The 17401-nt window shown below is 53.6% G+C and overlaps 8 protein-coding genes across 8 annotated transcripts; 4 read left to right on the plus strand and 4 right to left on the minus strand.

Moving 5' to 3' along the window:
• Positions 1-152: 152 nt before the first annotated feature.
• SNOG_11360 (hypothetical protein) lies at positions 153-1319 on the plus strand (the record flags this gene model as incomplete). Its single annotated transcript, XM_001801552.1, has 1 exon — positions 153-1319. One exon carries the CDS (start codon positions 153-155, stop codon positions 1317-1319), a length of 1167 nt encoding a protein of 388 aa, XP_001801604.1.
• Positions 1320-1812: 493 nt separating this feature from the next.
• SNOG_11361 (hypothetical protein) lies at positions 1813-2507 on the plus strand (the record flags this gene model as incomplete). Its single annotated transcript, XM_001801553.1, has 2 exons — positions 1813-1846; positions 1960-2507. 2 exons carry the CDS (start codon positions 1813-1815, stop codon positions 2505-2507), a joined length of 582 nt encoding a protein of 193 aa, XP_001801605.1.
• Positions 2508-2850: 343 nt separating this feature from the next.
• On the minus strand, positions 2851-3548 carry SNOG_11362 (hypothetical protein; the record flags this gene model as incomplete). The annotated part of the gene is made up of 3 exons (XM_001801554.1): positions 2851-3025; positions 3080-3309; positions 3360-3548. 3 exons carry the CDS (start codon positions 3546-3548, stop codon positions 2851-2853), a joined length of 594 nt encoding a protein of 197 aa, XP_001801606.1.
• A 1865-nt stretch (positions 3549-5413) lies between these two features.
• On the plus strand, positions 5414-6120 carry SNOG_11363 (hypothetical protein; the record flags this gene model as incomplete). Its single annotated transcript, XM_001801555.1, is given in 2 exon segments — positions 5414-6082; positions 6100-6120. 2 exon segments carry the CDS (start codon positions 5414-5416, stop codon positions 6118-6120), a joined length of 690 nt encoding a protein of 229 aa, XP_001801607.1.
• A 3431-nt stretch (positions 6121-9551) lies between these two features.
• On the minus strand, positions 9552-11017 carry SNOG_11364 (hypothetical protein; the record flags this gene model as incomplete). Its single annotated transcript, XM_001801556.1, has 4 exons — positions 9552-9650; positions 9791-10393; positions 10461-10537; positions 10618-11017. 4 exons carry the CDS (start codon positions 11015-11017, stop codon positions 9552-9554), a joined length of 1179 nt encoding a protein of 392 aa, XP_001801608.1.
• A 196-nt stretch (positions 11018-11213) lies between these two features.
• Positions 11214-12547, plus strand: SNOG_11365 (hypothetical protein; the record flags this gene model as incomplete). Its single annotated transcript, XM_001801557.1, has 5 exons — positions 11214-11227; positions 11389-11485; positions 11538-11695; positions 11925-12068; positions 12115-12547. 5 exons carry the CDS (start codon positions 11214-11216, stop codon positions 12545-12547), a joined length of 846 nt encoding a protein of 281 aa, XP_001801609.1.
• A 675-nt stretch (positions 12548-13222) lies between these two features.
• On the minus strand, positions 13223-13816 carry SNOG_11366 (hypothetical protein; the record flags this gene model as incomplete). The annotated part of the gene is made up of 3 exons (XM_001801558.1): positions 13223-13276; positions 13424-13440; positions 13528-13816. The coding sequence occupies 3 exons, from the start codon at positions 13814-13816 to the stop codon at positions 13223-13225; spliced, it is 360 nt and encodes a 119-aa protein (XP_001801610.1).
• Positions 13817-15888: 2072 nt separating this feature from the next.
• Positions 15889-16993, minus strand: SNOG_11367 (hypothetical protein; the record flags this gene model as incomplete). Its single annotated transcript, XM_001801559.1, has 2 exons — positions 15889-16898; positions 16977-16993. The coding sequence occupies 2 exons, from the start codon at positions 16991-16993 to the stop codon at positions 16211-16213; spliced, it is 705 nt and encodes a 234-aa protein (XP_001801611.1). The 3' UTR covers positions 15889-16210.
• Positions 16994-17401: the final 408 nt, after the last annotated feature.

Genomic DNA, 17401 nt, shown 5'->3' on the forward strand with positions numbered 1-17401 from the left:
GGTCCCCGCCTGATCGTCGCAAGGGCGTCTGCCGAATGGACTCAAAGATCCTGTGTGTAGTTACGGTGATTTGTCTATATAGAGGCCACATATTTCCTGGTGAATGATGCACTCCTCCCGTTCAGAGCCAACAATACCATAGTGCCGACATCATGCTTTCCCTTACCAACCTTCTTCTGGTGGTGCCTGCGGCTCTTGCTGCACCTGTCTTACTGAATACTAGGCAAACCGATAGCATATCTGGCTCCTGGATCGTTCGTGTCAACCAGCAGAGTGTACTGTCGGACGTCATTTCTCAGGTCACAGCTGCTGCTGGAGCCGGTGCAACTAAGAAGCACACGTACGACTTCGGCGGCTTCAAGGGCTTCTCCATTGACGGCGTTTCCGACTTGACCAGCATTGTTGCCAATATCGCTGCCATCCAATCGATAGAACGAAACACCGTTGTTCGAACATCAGCTCTTGTCACCCAGGATAATGTTCCATCATACGGCCTAGCTCGCATTTCTTCACGCAAGAACGGTGCAACCAGCTACATTTACGACTCTTCTGCCGGCGCCGGAACCTATGCCTACATCATCGATACCGGCATCAGGGATACCCACGAAGACTTCGGTGGCCGCGCAACCTTTGGCGCCAGCTTCGTTGACGGTGAGCAAGGTGGCGATGGCAACGGCCACGGTACTCACGTCGCTGGCACCACCGGTGGAACTTCATATGGCGTAGCCAAGAAGACTAACCTTATCGCTGTGAAGGTACTTGGTGCAGAAGGAAGCGGCTCTAACGCTGGTGTCCTGGCTGGTATCAACTATGCCGTCAAGGATGCTCAGTCCAAGGGTCGGATTGGCAAGGCCGTTGCCAATCTCTCCCTCGGCGGGCTCTTCTCACCCATGACCAATGCCGCAGTCACCGAAGCTGTGAAGCAAGGTCTCTTCTTGGCTGTTGCGGCTGGCAATTCGGGTCTCCCCACCATCACATCATCACCCGCATCCGCGCCAGACGTCTGTACCGTCGGCGCCTCCGACAAGAACGACGCCAAAGCTAGCTACTCCAACTTCGGCCTTCTCGTCGACATCTTCGCCCCAGGGACTAACATCACCTCAGCCTGGAAGAACAGCGATACCGATACAAACACCATCTCGGGAACTTCCATGGCGACACCACACATTACAGGCCTCGGCGCCTATCTGCTCGGCCTTGAGGGGTCCCGCAACCCAAAGGCTCTATGCGAGCGTATCCAGGAGTTGAGCACCAAGAATACGCTTTCCAGCGCATTACTTAGCAAGAACTACCTGGCTTACAACGGGAATGGACGTTGAGGATGCTGAACCGATGATTTCCGATACGATGAGGGTCGAGGAACACGATAGATATGACCTTACGAATACACATGCTTTCCTAATACTGCACAAAGCTTCAACTGTAATATTCGATAACTAGCATGAATATCCGCCTCTTGACTTCCGAACCATTGCCTTGCCCAAGCGATCCTTCTCTTGAAACGGTATCGAGTACTATGAGTAGGAAGAAGCTGCTGGGTTCATAGGAAAGCAACGTCGACTGGGGTATATGCACCGTTGCGAATTTGTCAAGTAAAAGCTACGACTATTTCTTTGAGACGTGTTTTGATCCATCAAACTTATGTGCATACTGCCATGAGACTGTGCACACTGCTCACTTTGGATGGCGGCCTTGTGCTAGCCCTTTCACCGTTGCCAACGCTCGGTAATATAAGATCTTCTCCACACTCTCATCAAATTTATGCGATCCATCGCACATATCGTGACTGAGATTCAGTCGCTATCGTTCGACATGGGTCGAATGCCTCTATTTGCTGAAAATGAGGGTACAACGACTGGGTCCATGTATGCTTGAGGACACACGGGTACCGACAAGGCGCAAACGCATCTACCTTTCCGCGCGACGCGTAAATTCGCCTATGGCGATATGTGCCGCCAGCTTGCTATCCAACATGGACCATACGTATTGAAATTGGTCTTGCACATTGCCCGAACCTCATCGCGACTAAAGACGAGACGGAGTACTTCTCATCCGAAGGTCTACAGCTCATTCAGCAAAGCCTTGCAGAACTTGGTCTCATCCCGAGGAAGGCGGGATTCAGATTAACGATGGTCCTTGACGATGATATCATGTACAGCCAGACGGAAGAAGTCTTGAAAGCCATGCGATTAAGCTACGAGAAATCCACGCAGGCTGGCATGCACTTCCGGGTATATGGTTATCCTGCGTCCGACGGTGCCCCTATTGTCCGGATCGATCGTTACTACAGGCTGCACGCGGAGCTTTGGCAAGACTTTGCCGGATCACAACGCTGCCGTAAAGATCATCCTGCGGAATATCCTTCAGATGATGATGCGCCGGATCAAGCTTCTTGGTTGAACCGCTCAGCTAATGAGATGGAACGCAGGGGACATAGTATGGATGAGCTGCCAGAGTATGAGATGAAGATGGAATGGATTTCGCTCCTTCGGGACAGGGCTTACTGACAGCGCAATTCACCTCCACTGGGACAAAGGTAAGCCACGACGACGAATCTGCCTCCAAACAGACCGGCATACGTGGAGAGTCATGCTGGTTACATAGTTATTTATCAGCCAGGCGTTTCAGAACGATACAAGTAGCAATTGCAAAGCATGTCCAAAGAATTGTTTCGATTCGTGCTTCGTGCAAATTAACACTATACAGCTAACCCAGTCCACGTGCCAGCAGAACAGTTCCATGAGCCATTCACTCCACCATAAAATAGTATGACAACGTGGTATAACGCAAAACTAAGCACTCCATGTCGCACAATGTCCAGCACGCCAGCGGACAACGTTGCTCATGCGCTTAAACAGTAGACGTCTGGGGATGCACGCCCGTAGTGGCAGGAGCATCGTGAACAGTAGTCGTCTCATGCGTAGGAGCAAGGACCTTATCCGAACCAGTCGCATGGCGCGTGTTGTTGAAGCGGTTGGCATCGTAAATCCTGGTCTCAAGAAGCGTGCCAACGAGGTTTGTGAAGCTGTCACACAGATTAGGATCCTACCCATTAACCCCACAAATAATGAGAACTTACAAAGCAATAAAAGCAAACGCCTCGAGCGTCTTCTTCAAGCTGCACTTGTTGACAAGAGCGGGCGAGTTGATCGCGCACCCACCATTGTAGTTGTAGTCCTGCGCCGAGAAAATGAACGCCGTGAGCCAGAGGTATGAGAAGATCCAGGCAAGCGGGGCGAGATAGCCTTTGTAGGATTTGAGGAAGGGGAGGGCGACGGCGGGGAGGTAGAGGAATGTGTCGATGGCGGCCTGGGGCGGGTTAGCATGTGAAGTGTGATGGGTTGGGTGGGTAGACGTACAACGCAGATCCAGAACAGGATATGTGTGTTGTGGCCGAAGTTTGCGATGAAGTATGCTGCGATACCCAGGACGATGAGGGAACTGATCAGGTGCAGGGCGTGGGTGGCAGTGAGAAGGAGACGAGACGTTTTGTTCGCGCGGACTGTTGGCGCGCCATAGTCGCTGTTTGTGGTGGTCGTACGAGCCATTGCTGATATTGCTCTGGGAATTGGTGATAGAAGATAGAAGAAGTTACAAAAGTCTAAAGCGCAAGTGGTGGTGTGTTTGCGATGGAAATGGTTGCTTGTTGATCGAGACACGAGAAGGCGACTCGTCGTCTTATATGGGCATAACAATGCACGGCAACAGGTTTGCCCTCGTCACTGTTGTTTCCTTGCTGCATGTCGTACCAGACGTTTCCGTCGCACCCGTGTTGCGCCTTCCCTTTCGAAACAATGGCTTCAAAGAAAAACAACCTTATTCTTGTGCAGCGTCGAATCACAGTCTTTGAATATAGGCATCTTAAATGCTATCTCATCAACACGTCACGGGCGTTTCGACACAGCTTGGAAGTCATCGTGATTGTTACATGGGTGATCTGCGTTTCCTGCCTCGCGTAGTTCGATGCAGGGGCGTGGCAGAACATGGCAGTGGCCCATGCCGATGGCTTGGCGTGCGACCACGATAGCGGTAAGGCAAGAGGAATGTGCTGGCAACCTCGATGACGCTCAAAATGCGCGAGCTGCGACTTGGAAGCAGGATGCAGGCATAAAAATATCGAAAACTTGATGAAAGCAACTGACAACCGAGAGGGTTCGACTGCAATGCTCCTCGGAAGAAGTAGAAAGTTTGTGTGACTGTGCAGCCGACTGCATGCGCATGTCCAGACGCAATAAGTTGCTGGCGATCAAAACCTGCATTGGTACGCTTGTCTGTGTATCGTACCCAAAGCAGCCTTGCTTCCTGTAAACGGGTCGTCATTGTACTCTTGTCCAATACATTCCTGAACCTTACGCAGTGCTGCATTGTCAAGGCCCATACATGCTGAAGGAAAATGCGGACACAAAAGGAGATATGAAGACGAGGATGTGAGGCGCCCATATTGGCTCGCTTCTACTCCTTGTGTTGCGCTGTCTCTACACCAGGGAGTGGAGCGATGCCTCCTTGCGTCGTTTGTGAATACTTACCAGATTAGATATGGTAGAGTTGAGACGAGTTGAGAAGTCCGGAAGGGAATGCCGAGTCCAGATACAAGCACTCGGCTGCTGTTTGTCTGCTGTTGATGCCGTCGAGCACCTCTTACCTAGGTCCACGACTACGGCATGTAGATCCAACGCCAAGACTGAGCATCGAGTGTGCCAACACCTCGATAGCAATGAGGAGTCGTTCGGGCGGCTAGCCATACAGAGATAGTCTTGATTGATGCTTCGGACTCTTCTGTAGTTTGCGATTTGATGAAGCCAAAGGCTAGCACGTGGCCACTCACCAGTTTCTCATCGTTTCCACCTTGACCGCTCTCAGATTTTCTGCCATCTAGCGTCTTGGCAGCAGTAAGTCACTGATTATGTCTCATTGGTTCATCAAGTAGCATCCCATGCGCATAAAAGCAATGGGCAACGAGGCTGGTCATCGCAGTGTAGCACTCGCTTTCCGAATTGACCAACATCAGTCATGGACACAGTCGAGCGGAACGCAATCGCAGACGAAAAGGATGACAGGAGAGGAGATGACGTCGAACTGGGGAGGGAAAATGAAATGCTGCCACCAGCATCAGGTAAATCACCTTTGCATGGTCCTCCAGATTCGGTAACTGACACAAACTGTAGGGGACAACAATGCATCAAAGGAACTCCCTCCATTGAAGGGGTTGTCGTTCCTGGACCGGTTTCTGGTGGTCTGGATCATCATAGCCATGGCCGTCGGAATTGCACTCGGCAACACTGTGGATTCCATCGGCCCTGCGTTACAAAAGGGAGAATTTGTGGGCGTCAGTATACCTATTGGTCGGTGCCGCATACCTCGTCTCATTGGTTTGCACTAACAAACATATCCAGCCATCGGCCTACTCGTAATGATGTACCCGATTCTGTGTAAAGTGCGGTACGAGACGCTACACCTGCTGCTGCGCTCGAAAGAACTGTGGATTCAGATTGCTGTATCCTTTGTCCTGAACTGGATCATTGCACCACTCTTTATGGTCGGTCTTGCATGGGCCTTTCTGCCAGACCGCCAAGATCTCCGAGAAGGTTTGATCTTCGTGGGCATTGCACGCTGCATCGCCATGGTCCTCATCTGGACAGACTTGGCAGGTGGAGACGGCGATTACTGCGCAGTTCTTGTGGCTTTCAACTCAATTCTGCAGATCGTCTTGTTCGCGCCGTTCGCAATCTTCTACGTGCAGATTGTCAGCCATGGAGACAAGACGAGCGTCTCGTATGAGGGCGTGGCGCAAAGTGTTGGCGTGTTCCTTGGTATTCCGCTCGGTGCCGCAGTACTCACACGACTGGGTCTGAGGACTCTGCTAGGAGAAGACCGATATCAGCGACGCTTCATCCGTTACATCGCGCCCTTTTCGCTTATTGGACTTCTGTATACCATCATCGTTCTGTTCGCCAGCCAAGGAGCCCACGTAGTCAGGCAGATTACCGATGTTCTTCGCGTCTGCGCGCCGTTGCTCGTCTACTTCCTGGTTATCTTCACCAGCACCGTCTGGTTCTGCTGGAAGATGGGCTTCGGCTACAGGGTTAGTTGTACGCAAAGCTTTACCGCTGCAAGCAATAATTTCGAGCTTGCAATCGCCGTCGTAGTAGCGGTGTATGGTGCGGGAAGTGGGCAAGCATTAGCAAGTACGGTGGGTCCGCTTATTGAGGTTCCGGTACTGGTGGCTTTAGTCTATGTCTTGAGGTGGGTGAGGAGGAGATGGCAGTGGGCCTAGAAATTTTCGAGAGATTTAGATCGGCATGGGAACTAAACGTCGAACGCTTACTTGCTGGGAACGCGGTGTTGGTCTTATGTAGTCAAACGTAAAGGACGATACTACTTACCAACTCCGTAGAACTGGTGATTGCTCGTATGATAGAATTGGAAGGTGCCGTTGCTTGTAGTTTAGTGATCACGTCATGTTGAGCTTTACAGCGGCCAAATCCAGTTATGCTCCCTAGCCATCGAACGGTGTTTGACATCTCAGGTACCGACCGATGACAGGTGTAGCGAACTTCATTGCCGATCATGTCCACAACCACGCGCCTGACGAGCAGGTGGAGGGATCGATTGGCTCAATGAGGGGCCTCGTTCTGGACGGAGATAGCGTCTTGTAGGCCTCCGTGCGTTGAGTGGATCAGTCGCCGAAGCTAGCAGCTAGCAGATGCCGGAGTCAAAGCCGGGCCTATTCGAGAGGCTGCAGGCGTTGTACAGAACGACCACACACGCATGAATCGTGCATATGCACACGGGACATGGAGCTCGTTGGGTGCGATTCAGAGCGGTCGACGAGGGCACGAAATGAACATGTGCCTGTGAAATACAAGATTTAGTATTAGCTGTTAAGACAGACTGTTTGATATAGAACTTCAAACTGTAATGCTGTGACGTGCGAGTCGTTTTCGCTTCACCGGGCCGGTCTGCATGCCCAGCTCGAACCTTACCTGGCCTCTCAACTGGGAAATCCGCGGTGCAGAAGTTGGAAGTCGCTAGAAATTGTCCCGGAAGCGGTGAGTTTGGTAATATGAGGGAATTCAAGGGCCCTGTGAGCTTGCAGCTGGGTTTGAGGTCAACTAGCGACCTTGTAAACTAACAGGAAAGACTGGCACTTAGCCACGGTCGATAACGATTACGGATCCAACAGTGCTCGGTGGCTACTCGACCATATGGAAGGAGGGACTCGTATTGTAACAGGATTGCCCTGTGGCTCAGACTCGCCCTACTTCATGCACCAAGGGCAAGAGAGATGATTCCGTGGCGGAAACGAAGCTTGAAACCCGTGTGATGGACGCGCAATGCAGGCTCGTATGTTTTTCAGTCATATAAGGCTCCGCGCTGACGCAAAATGCGGTACGCGTATCACAGTGGCTGCAAACACAGAAGCGGGCATGCTCTCCAACGGCTATAGTGTAGCGCTGCACAAAGAAAGAGCCGACCCGATACCGGCTATAGGGCGCGGTCTGCACGATGATGGAGTTGGCATGGGCAGAGTGGGCTCACGAGCTATGCGTTCGCTGGAGTCATGCTCGTCCAGCAGACAGAAGACCTGTTTCAAGGTCAGCGGAGTGCCCCTATTCTAAGCCATTGTCTTTTCGCGATGTCTTTTGTAAGCTACTCGTCTAGAACGACAGTGACCTTCCGGTGTGAGTGTGGATATTACCACATTCTCGGGACATGTCTCCTTTCCAGAAAAAGCTGGCATGTTGTGGTGGAGCCAGTAGTGGAGCAAGTTCATGCTGAACGTGGCCCACCGCTTCCCTGTTCACCCAAGGCTCCTGCGCGCTGCATTAGGCATTGGTAAAAGTTATGTCCGGCATAGCTTGCCTACACAGAGTCAGTTCTCAGCACCGGAATGCAGTATTACAGGCTGACAGAACGCCAGCAGGCGTCAGCAGGCGGCAGCGGCGGGTTTTGTGAGGCTTGGGGTTGCATTGGGATGGGGCGTTCGGAGAGACCGTGGTGGCATACGGCTCACTCAGCACTTATATCCAGAACACCGATACGTTCAGAGGCAGCGAATCACAGACAGTTGCAGGCTTGCATTTTGTTGTTTCGCTCCCAGCACGGCGGATCAGACAAGCGACGTGTTTCGCGTAGCAAATGCATCATCTTAACGGGCATCATATAAGTGCGAAGCATCAACATCAAGGCCCGCAGCTTCTTGGGCTCCATGCTAGCGTGTGAGCAGAAGCCAGGCCAGCGAATGTCATCGTCTCACAGTCGTTTGGAACTGGCGCATCTCGTTTCCAGAACCACAAATGTCGTTCCCCGACGGCCGCCATTTCAGCCCACCAAGGCGCGCTCGCAGCCCGCTGGAAGGCCGTGCAGCCGCCGGCCAAAGCCCGCGTCGGCCCAGCTCAGCATGTGCGTCATTGTTGGTCTGGGTGAACGGCGTGCTTTTGCGGCCGGCCCAGTGGTCGGGCACCCGGGGGACTGGTTCGGCCGATGATGAGAGCTAAGCGACCGCCGTGTTTCATGAGTTGATGCTCGCCATTCTTCCTCTCTCCCCGCACTCGTCTTGTCGCCTTGACGGTGTCTGCCGTGCGGAATTCTTCGCGATTGCCTCGAGCGCTGTGATTGGCCGCCCTCGCCTGCGAACTCTCGACACAAGACTTTTTCATGTACAAGGCGCACCGTTCCAGGGTACAGCGGCTACCGAAACGACTTTTGCTCGGCAGATCCATCTGTCTGCATGTCGGACGCATCGACGGCGACGTGCTTGGCGCCCACACATTCCAGTATCCTCTGACCGGCTGTTATGTATAGCCTTACCATACTCCGTTATGGAACGCACGACCTGCAAGCTGAGCAAACCGATCGGAGACCCAGGCATTCAATATTGGCGGGCTACCACCGCCAGTGCTACCAGGCCCCTGCGCGAGCTATTCACCGCATGGGTTTCGGCTAGACTCAACACGCGTACGCGTTGTTTCCGATAGAGGGACTCCACCACGTACAACAACACATCATCTTCATACGGGCCGTTACGGCCCCACTCTTCACAAACATTCAGGTAATTTTTCGTTTCGGTATATGGGTGTACAGTAAAGGGCAAACGGCAGCTAGAAGCTTGTCTGCACGTGGGACCTACCATGCAGAACGGCCGCAGTCTTCTACCACATTGACATCAGGCACCACGCCACGCAGAGCATTTGTTGTAGATGCCTGCTGCTGTCCGCCTGTATTCGTTTTCGTTCACAACCGGCATCGTACAGGGGTCCCCCGAGCGCTAAGAGCACAACCTGCTTGTGCGCAATCCTGTACGACAGGGAATGTGATGTGCGCAAGTATTATTGCAAGCATTGTGTACCCTAGCATCATTGTGGCTCTGAGAGCGATCAGCTACACTTGCAGAGGCTAGTGGACTGCGACGATGCTTGCTTGATATCAGACGACGACTCCGTCCGTTCCGAGAATATCTCGAGGGCAACGTCTTCATGCCAACATGGTCACTCTGAGTGCATGTCTCTTCCGGGGGTGTCAATGGGCTACGGAACGGCGCGCTGCAACGATTACAGGACTTTGCACAAGCTGCAGCGGCCAGGCTTCCACTGCATGGCGGGAACCTGGGATTCGGAGAGTGGGAGCCAAATTTCACCTCTACCCGAGTTCTATAACGGGCTTCTGCAGCGGTGCTTCCCATGCAACGTTAGCACGCGCAGCTGCATGGGACCGAGACATCGTCCTGCGAGTCCCACGCTTCACGATGCGCCTCGTGTGCATGGCTATTTCTCCGTCCCGACACGCTCACCAGATGCGGCCTCTCGCGTAAGCCAGGCGCTGATTGATCGATGTGCTGTAAAATGCGGAAATTGCCATGTCTTGCCGGTACCAGATGCAACTTCTCATCTCGGACTGCAGCGAAAGCGAGCAGACGCCCGACAGCCATGTGAGCCCTAGCCATCCAGTGGATTACTGGATGGAGGCATGTTTCGCAACAAGACCAACAGTCCCAACACGCTGTCTCATCAGCGTGCCCTTTGTACGCTTGGGCACCGGGGTCCAGGAGAGGACCGGCACGGCGCAGTAGCTGTTGCTGTGCCGCATTCCATCGCACGCTGTGGTGCGGCGTGGACGACGACGACTGGCGACGGCGTGGTGCGGGAGTTCGCAGAGCTGGCTTGGCGGAACCGTACCGTCGGTGATTGGGCGGAAAGACTAAAGCGAGGCCAGTTTGGCGCGCTGGGAAGACGGCGAGCAGCGGTGCACCTGGAATCCATCGTCGGTCAGCCATCCATCCAGGAGGCGACATGGCAACATTCATGCGCATGACGGGCGTGGCACTAGGATAGGCGTGCGCCCCGGCAGCGGTGAGGGTGAAATCAAAGAATGCGACGACGCCGTCGCCACGGGGCTGGTGCAGTGCAGCGCGCAGTAGGGACGAGACGAGACAAGGCAAGACAAGACAAGACGATACGGACAGTGGCAGAGTCAGAGCCGCTGCGCTGCGATGCCTGCCATGTCTTGTCTGTCGACGTGGGCTGGCTGGCCGGGGAAGCTGGCTCGGGGTTGTGTGGTGTGTGCACTGATCCGACGATTTGGGTTATAGAGAGATCCGACAAGTTGGGAAGTGGCTACCCGCCTTGCCGCTTTGGGCCCCAGCTCCGAGGGTTTGCTGGGCGCTGGCAGCATGGGACAGGGCAGGCAGATTAATAGCAGCAGTGCTAATGCAACTCTCGGCTCCCTTCAGGTGCTCGCTGGCCGAGACGGGCTGCGACTGGGGGGACGTCCGCCAGAGTGCACCATGCCGTCCAGCGTCAGCGCTTTTCGACGCGCTTGACGCCTGCAGGGGCCTCGTGCCTTTAAATACGTCCCGCGCCGCTCTTGCCCTGATGGATGACTGAGATCCCGGCTTCTTGCCTGTGTTGATGCCCGCCAACGACCCAGCAGTCTGTCTCGAGCCCGCGCACCTGCCAGCACAATACATCCAGTCCCGTCGTGCCTGCCCGTTGCTCACTCGCTGCACTTCCCTCGCCATTGCTCTGCCTCGCCATCCCGCCCGTCTCCTGCCTGCAGCAGCCCGCCGACGTCGACTCTGTCTTCTGTCTCATGACCAGCGCGCCCGCGACCACCACGGCACCACTCTGCGCCCCGCCTGAAAACGACGCAGCTTATTAGGCGACCTCCCCCGCCCACGAGGCTTCTCGCAAAGTCCCGCTGCTCCAATGGTTACGATGTCGACGCATGGGTGAGTTCCATCCACCTCCAATCTCCCACCTCCCCTCCCCGCTCTGTGCAACCAATTCTCAACTCTCAACTCTACACTCTCCACTCTCCACTCCCCAAATCCCGCCCACTATCGTCCTCTATCAATGGCCGACCCCGTAGTTAACTGACTAGTGCTCGCAGTCCCGCGCCCGTCCCCGCCCAAAACAGCAACTTCTTAGAAAATGGCCGCGTCTACCACGGCTTCCGGAGAGGCCTCTACATGTACCCGTGCGATGAGGTGAGCAGCCGCCCACTGTCTGCACCCGTCCGCATTCGCTGACACAGCCCAGCCCGAAAAGGACCGCATGGATATCTATCACAAACTCTTCACAGTCGCACGACGCGACCAGCTGCACCAGGCGCCTGTTCAGACCTCTCCACATGGGGAGCCCCCCCGCATCCTCGACATTGGCTGTGGCACGGGCATCTGGGCAATTGACATGGCCGAGTAAGTCTGGCTCCGCCACAGCTTTGTGTCTTTTGCGACGCTAACCGCACTGTGTGCAGCAAATACCTGACCTCAGAGGTGTGCTGACCCAACCACGGCTGCATTGCTGCCAGATGACTGACTTTGATATTGCAGGTCTTAGGTGTGGAGCTCGTCAACATCCAGCCCGAAAAGTATGCTGTCCGTCCTTGCATCCGCAGCTCCATATATTAACCCGTGTTGCGTGTAGGATCCCTCCGAACCTGCGATTTCGTGTACCACGCGACTACATGTCCCCGTGGAACTTTGGCGAGGACTCCTGGGATCTGATCCACCTGCGCATGGCCTGCGGCAGCGTCTCGAGCTGGCCAGAAATGTACCAAAAAGTCTTCTCGTACGACACCACCCTGTGACTGCCAGACGCAAGCTAACTCGCGCAGTCACCTCAAGCCCGGCACCGGCTGGATCGAGCACGTCGAAATCGACATGGAACCGCGCTGCGACGACGGCACTCTACCCCCCGATTGCATGTTGAAGAAGTGGTACAACTATCTCGCAGACGCCACCGCCCGCGTCACACAGCCGATTGCATATGAACACCGCACCCGCCAGCTGCTGCAGTCGGCTGGCTTCATAGACATTCAGGAGATGGTAATTCGCGTTCCTTACAATTCGTGGCCCAATGACCCGCACCAAAAGGACATTGGAAGGTGGTACAACCTATGCATCACAGAAGGCCTGGACGCACTAAGTTTTGCGCCCCTCACCAGAGTCTACCATTGGGACCTGAACCAACACGTCAAACCAATGCTCGAACAAGTTCCGACGGGGAGATATGTAACCGCCAAAATTCATGCGTACAACAACATGTAAGTCATTGCCTCCTTTGGGATGTTGCAACCAATTGGTGCGCTGTTACCGGCCAGCACTGATCCCTTGCGCAAATAGTCACATCTGGGACAGCTCGTCGTCCTCAACAATAAGATATGGGCGTAGGACTTGATCCTTTATCCTACCCTCCTGGAGCTTAGCCTGCCCACAACGTGCTCGGCCACGATTGCAATCCGCAGTCCCCCGCCTACCTGGATCCACTCACCTGGATTCAATACCTCCTTTACGTCTTTTAATCTCTGGTGCTACGTTGAGCAAATGTGAGCATTGGCCCCATGCATACTAGCACGTGTTGCTTCACCGGCCACATTCTTGGATCCCACCAAGATGGGAGTGGGACAACCATTTGGGCACCGAGTTGCACAAGAAGCATTGCATTCTGTTGTGCACTCCGATCATTACCACCGGTCGAATACCCAAGTGCACGCATGATTACCCAAGACCCGTCGCAACGAGGAAAATTCTGGAGTTATGGTGAACATTCTAAACGGCGTTTGAGCATCTTGGGAATATGATACCTTGTTGTACCTGCACCAAAACTTACTGGGAGGCCGGAGGCGCTTTTGTGTGCTGTCTCCAAGAAGTTTGCGCATTTCATCACTTTTCGAAGTCGCGTCTGGAGGCATTTTCCGCTTATGGCGGTTTTATCACGTCTATTCACTCTGAGCGATCAATTTTGTTTTCTGCATTTCGAGGTCCCTGGCCTTGTCGCTTCATGTGTGGTCAGCGAATTCACATGGAAACATTGTGCATGTTCGCAGGATCGTCGACACATCCCCGGCGCGATTGTAGTCCACCACCCAGTATATAATATACGGACATATACCCGCTTCCTGTCCATCCCTATTCTCTACGTACTGCACATGCAGCTATTCCTGTACACATTCCATAGCAGATGCTCGTCGTATCTATGCTGATCCCGTCAGTCGCCGCTGTATTTATGGCATCGCCACGCGTCATACCCAAGTGTTTGGTAACGACGCAGTAGTGATTCGTAGCCGTGAACAGGCGGTCAGAGGGATCTTCGTTGAATGGACACCTTTTGCAGTTCACTTGTAGCCAGCCGGCGAGGATCCGCTGTCGCCGGCCCAGCGTGTCGGGGGCAGATCCAAGACGCAGTTTTAGCCGGGCAAGACACAACACGCATATTGCCAGAGGCACAAGCAGGACATGCTCAGAGGAAGAGGTGCGTGAGCAAGGCAAGGATAGCGATGTATGCATGACTCGGTGCGAGTAAGAGGTGCCCAGCATGCTGGAACGGCCTCACCATTGGGAGGGAAAGGCACGTTCGGAGCCCTGCCTCGTTTCTTTGGCTGTGAAATTGCCCGCCCTCGGTTTGCCCTGCGCCTGAGGTTCCCTTCTGCCGGCTTTTGCCAATCCTTCTCGCACATGGCGGCGGCGCGCCTTGTGAAATAGCGCAGCCTGCACAATTCGCGTGTGTGTGGCCTTTCGCGATACTTGCTCGTCGTGAGCAAGTCGCATCGACGCCTTGCACCCGTGGACCCATTCCATCTTATCGTTCGGCATTTCCTCGGGCTTTCGACAGCCTGTCGCGTCGGATAGCCGAACCCATCGCGCGACACGACCGTCTCTCCGTATGAAAAGCTTCCTTCCTGTTCAGCAACAGCTTCCGGTGGACATCGGCGACTGCCCTCGCGGACAAAGGCGACTCTGCCGTTCTATTCGCCAACGTCTATATATCGCGCCTTTCCCGGAATTGCGTGGTACGCGATCAGCAAGGAGACCCCGCAACGCGACTCACTCGCACGTGTTGGTCCGCCTTTCTGTCAGCCTACACGAACGCCTTCCCTTCCGCTGCGCGTGATCGTCGAGTTGATTGCTACCTCGCTGCTCGCCAAGGCCTGACCGGTGTGTCCACGAGAGATGGCACATCTCACTAGACCCCAAAGCTGCACCAAGGCAGTCGTCACCGCTCCAGCCTGGTTTCCGGCGGGTGCGCTGGAAATACCGACCAAGAGGTCCAGCCGCTTTCAAAAACTTTACTCCTCTCGAACGGCCTACGCCACGTTCAGCCCACTGTCAAGCCTCGCTCCCCCATGTCCCGTATAGATTACGGCCGCGGTTCCTTCGGTCGCCTTGCCGGATACCAGGAGTTCGACTTCGTCTCGATTTGACCACGCGCAGAGCTGCTACAGTTCATGCGATGCAGCCCTGCAGGAAGCGGCATCCGGACGAGTACATTCCACGTACTGGAGTATTGTGGATGCGGTCGTGCTGTTCACAATCCAGCTGGGCGGTTACGCTTCGAGGCGCCGGACTTTCTGAGAATCCATTGCGGCGGACAGGACATGAGTCGAGATGACTGCGGCCATGCCGGTACCACTAGACCCCCAGAACGACTACTGCACGCTCGGCATACCAGCTACGTGACAGTCAACATCACTTCCAAGTCCTTGGGATCTTCAGAATCTCGACCATGTTGAGGGACATGTCCACGGTCCCACAAACTTCCGTCCCACCCTCCGAGTCCAAATGCGTAAATTCAAAGAACGGGGACTGCATACAGCCAAGCCTAGCCTTCAGCTATCCGCCAGCACCACTCCACCGGTAAGTCTATAATTGCTTTTTGTTGCATCCAACCTTCTTCCCCTTTCTTCATGATGACAAAGCTGGGGCCATATGAGTTTCTCCCGGGCATTTCCTCTCTTTTGGGAGAAATCTGCCAGGTTGCAGGAACATTGCTTTCACATCCAGCCATATCCACATCTTCTCAACATTGCCTGAACAAGAAACCCATCCACTAGCGCTATCTTTAGTCCCACCTCGCCTAGATATTCGATCGCTAACGATTCGCTAGGACTACTTTGCCGATAGGTTCTACGGACCTTCCCCGCTGCAGGGTTTAACTCTAGATCAATACATCTCATTTTTTTTTTCGATCGATATCGGGCGGATCGGAGGGTTCTTTCATGAACCGATTTTAGTCGTCGGGTGTCCCGTCCATGACGCGCACTTGCGAACCGAGGTTTGCTATCTTTGCAGTGGAGTTGGTAAGCGAGAAGGGCAAGCACACTTGAGTACACCACTGTAGAGTCGCGGACGGGCTCCCGGTTTGCTGGGTTGTTGACAAATATTCGGGATCGTGTGGACTTTGCGGGATTAAATGGTAAGGTAAGGCACACTAACTAAGATGTAGCGTATCTTCCTAGGTGGGTTATGTTACTTCATGTTGCAACGTTGAGCGGTGGTGAGTAAGAGCGATGAAGTGAGAAATCCAGCATACCAAACTCGATCCTTCACACGCTGTTAATTTGTGTGGAGAAGCAAGTGCTCCAGACATTTGCTTCTTTTTGTACGTGGCCTTGACGAAGTTCTAGAACATTGATTTCTTGAACTATATGTCTGCATCTCCGCTCCATCTGCAACCAAGAAGGCGACCAAATCAGATGTTTATGTAATCCATGGGCAATCCGTAGTAGACCAGACATCCACTCTACTCCAGAAACCTTGCCAACTCGTTCCAAAAAAAAACCCCCCCTTGTCCGCAGCTCATTTTTCACTAAAAGAAATACCATCGTACGCCACACAGAATTGGCCGTGTAAAACTCCTCAACATGAAACGAATATATACAAAATCACCAACGCCTTTCCTCGACGTCTTGCACTTCCCTTCCAGCTTCACCCCTAACCCCCGAAACAATGCACACTCAACCTCCTCTTCCTCTCGCTCAACATCACCCTATCTCCCCCTTTCCCACTCGTCTTCCACCCCTCACTCTCAATCGTCGCCTCCCTGCACAACGGCCCGCCATCCTCCCCCTCGCCCTCCTCAACCAGCACATACTCGTCGTCCACGATGATGTATTTCGTATAGTCTGGTATGCGGTATGGCGAGCATGTACATTGCTGGTGGGACGTGGGGGCGAAGAGGGAAGTGAGGTGTGTGCGGAGGGAGATGTGGGGGAGATGTGGCAAGTGAAGATGGGGGATTGTTGGGGAGAAGTGGTGATGGTGTTGTTGTTGGGAGGCTTTATCGTGATGTGGTGATTGTGGTGGTGATGAGGTGTCGTGCGTTGATATCGGTGAGGACGAGAGTGTGGGCGATTGTGGTGGTGATGAAGATAACATTGTTTGTGTGAGTGACGGTGGTATGATTGGGAAGAGTGACATATGTGACGTGTCTTTTTCCTTTTTTTGGAGGATGTGGTTTGGTGTTTGGTTCGATCGAGGCTTGCTAGTAGTGTTGCGACGATGTGTTGTGTCAACTTTCGCTTGATGTGGTGATGATTGATATGGAAGTAGCGATAATTTATGGTAGCGACAATTGATAGTGGTGATGATTGGTAGTAGTGATGATTGGTAGTAGTGGTGACTGACAGTAGTAATATAATTTACTTGCAACTCCTAAACATCTTATACCTTAAACCCAACCCCTTGCTTCCCCACACACCTCCGTGGCCACACCATGGGGTGACAATCACCTCCCATCGAAAGAACGCAAGCAGCACGAGGACAGTAGTTCCCGAACATGACCAAGACATTGGACACCGCCAAGGATCCGGTTATGTGGTAGAGATTAGAGGTGGAGAGATGCATGGCGTGATGTGCATTCCGGGAGTGCCCGGTCGCGCCACCGGCCCGCTTTCTCCCGAAACACGCATATCGAGGTTCGAGACTTTTGCGTTTCGGTATGTTTTTGGATTCAGGCACGGGAAGATACTAACGCGTCGAGAAATAGATGTACATTGATGGATGCTAGAGTTTTGGCCGCATGCAAAAAGTTTCCACTGTTATTAGGTCTGTAAAGTAAAATCCCATGATTTTATGAGCCAGAATTGTTCGATTCTTCTACAGTAACAAAATGCCTCCGTCGTA

The sequence above is a fragment of the Parastagonospora nodorum genome, assembly GCF_000146915.1.
Source record: "Parastagonospora nodorum SN15 chromosome Unknown scaffold_19, whole genome shotgun sequence".
In the NCBI taxonomy this organism is placed as follows: Eukaryota; Fungi; Ascomycota; class Dothideomycetes; order Pleosporales; family Phaeosphaeriaceae; genus Parastagonospora; species Parastagonospora nodorum.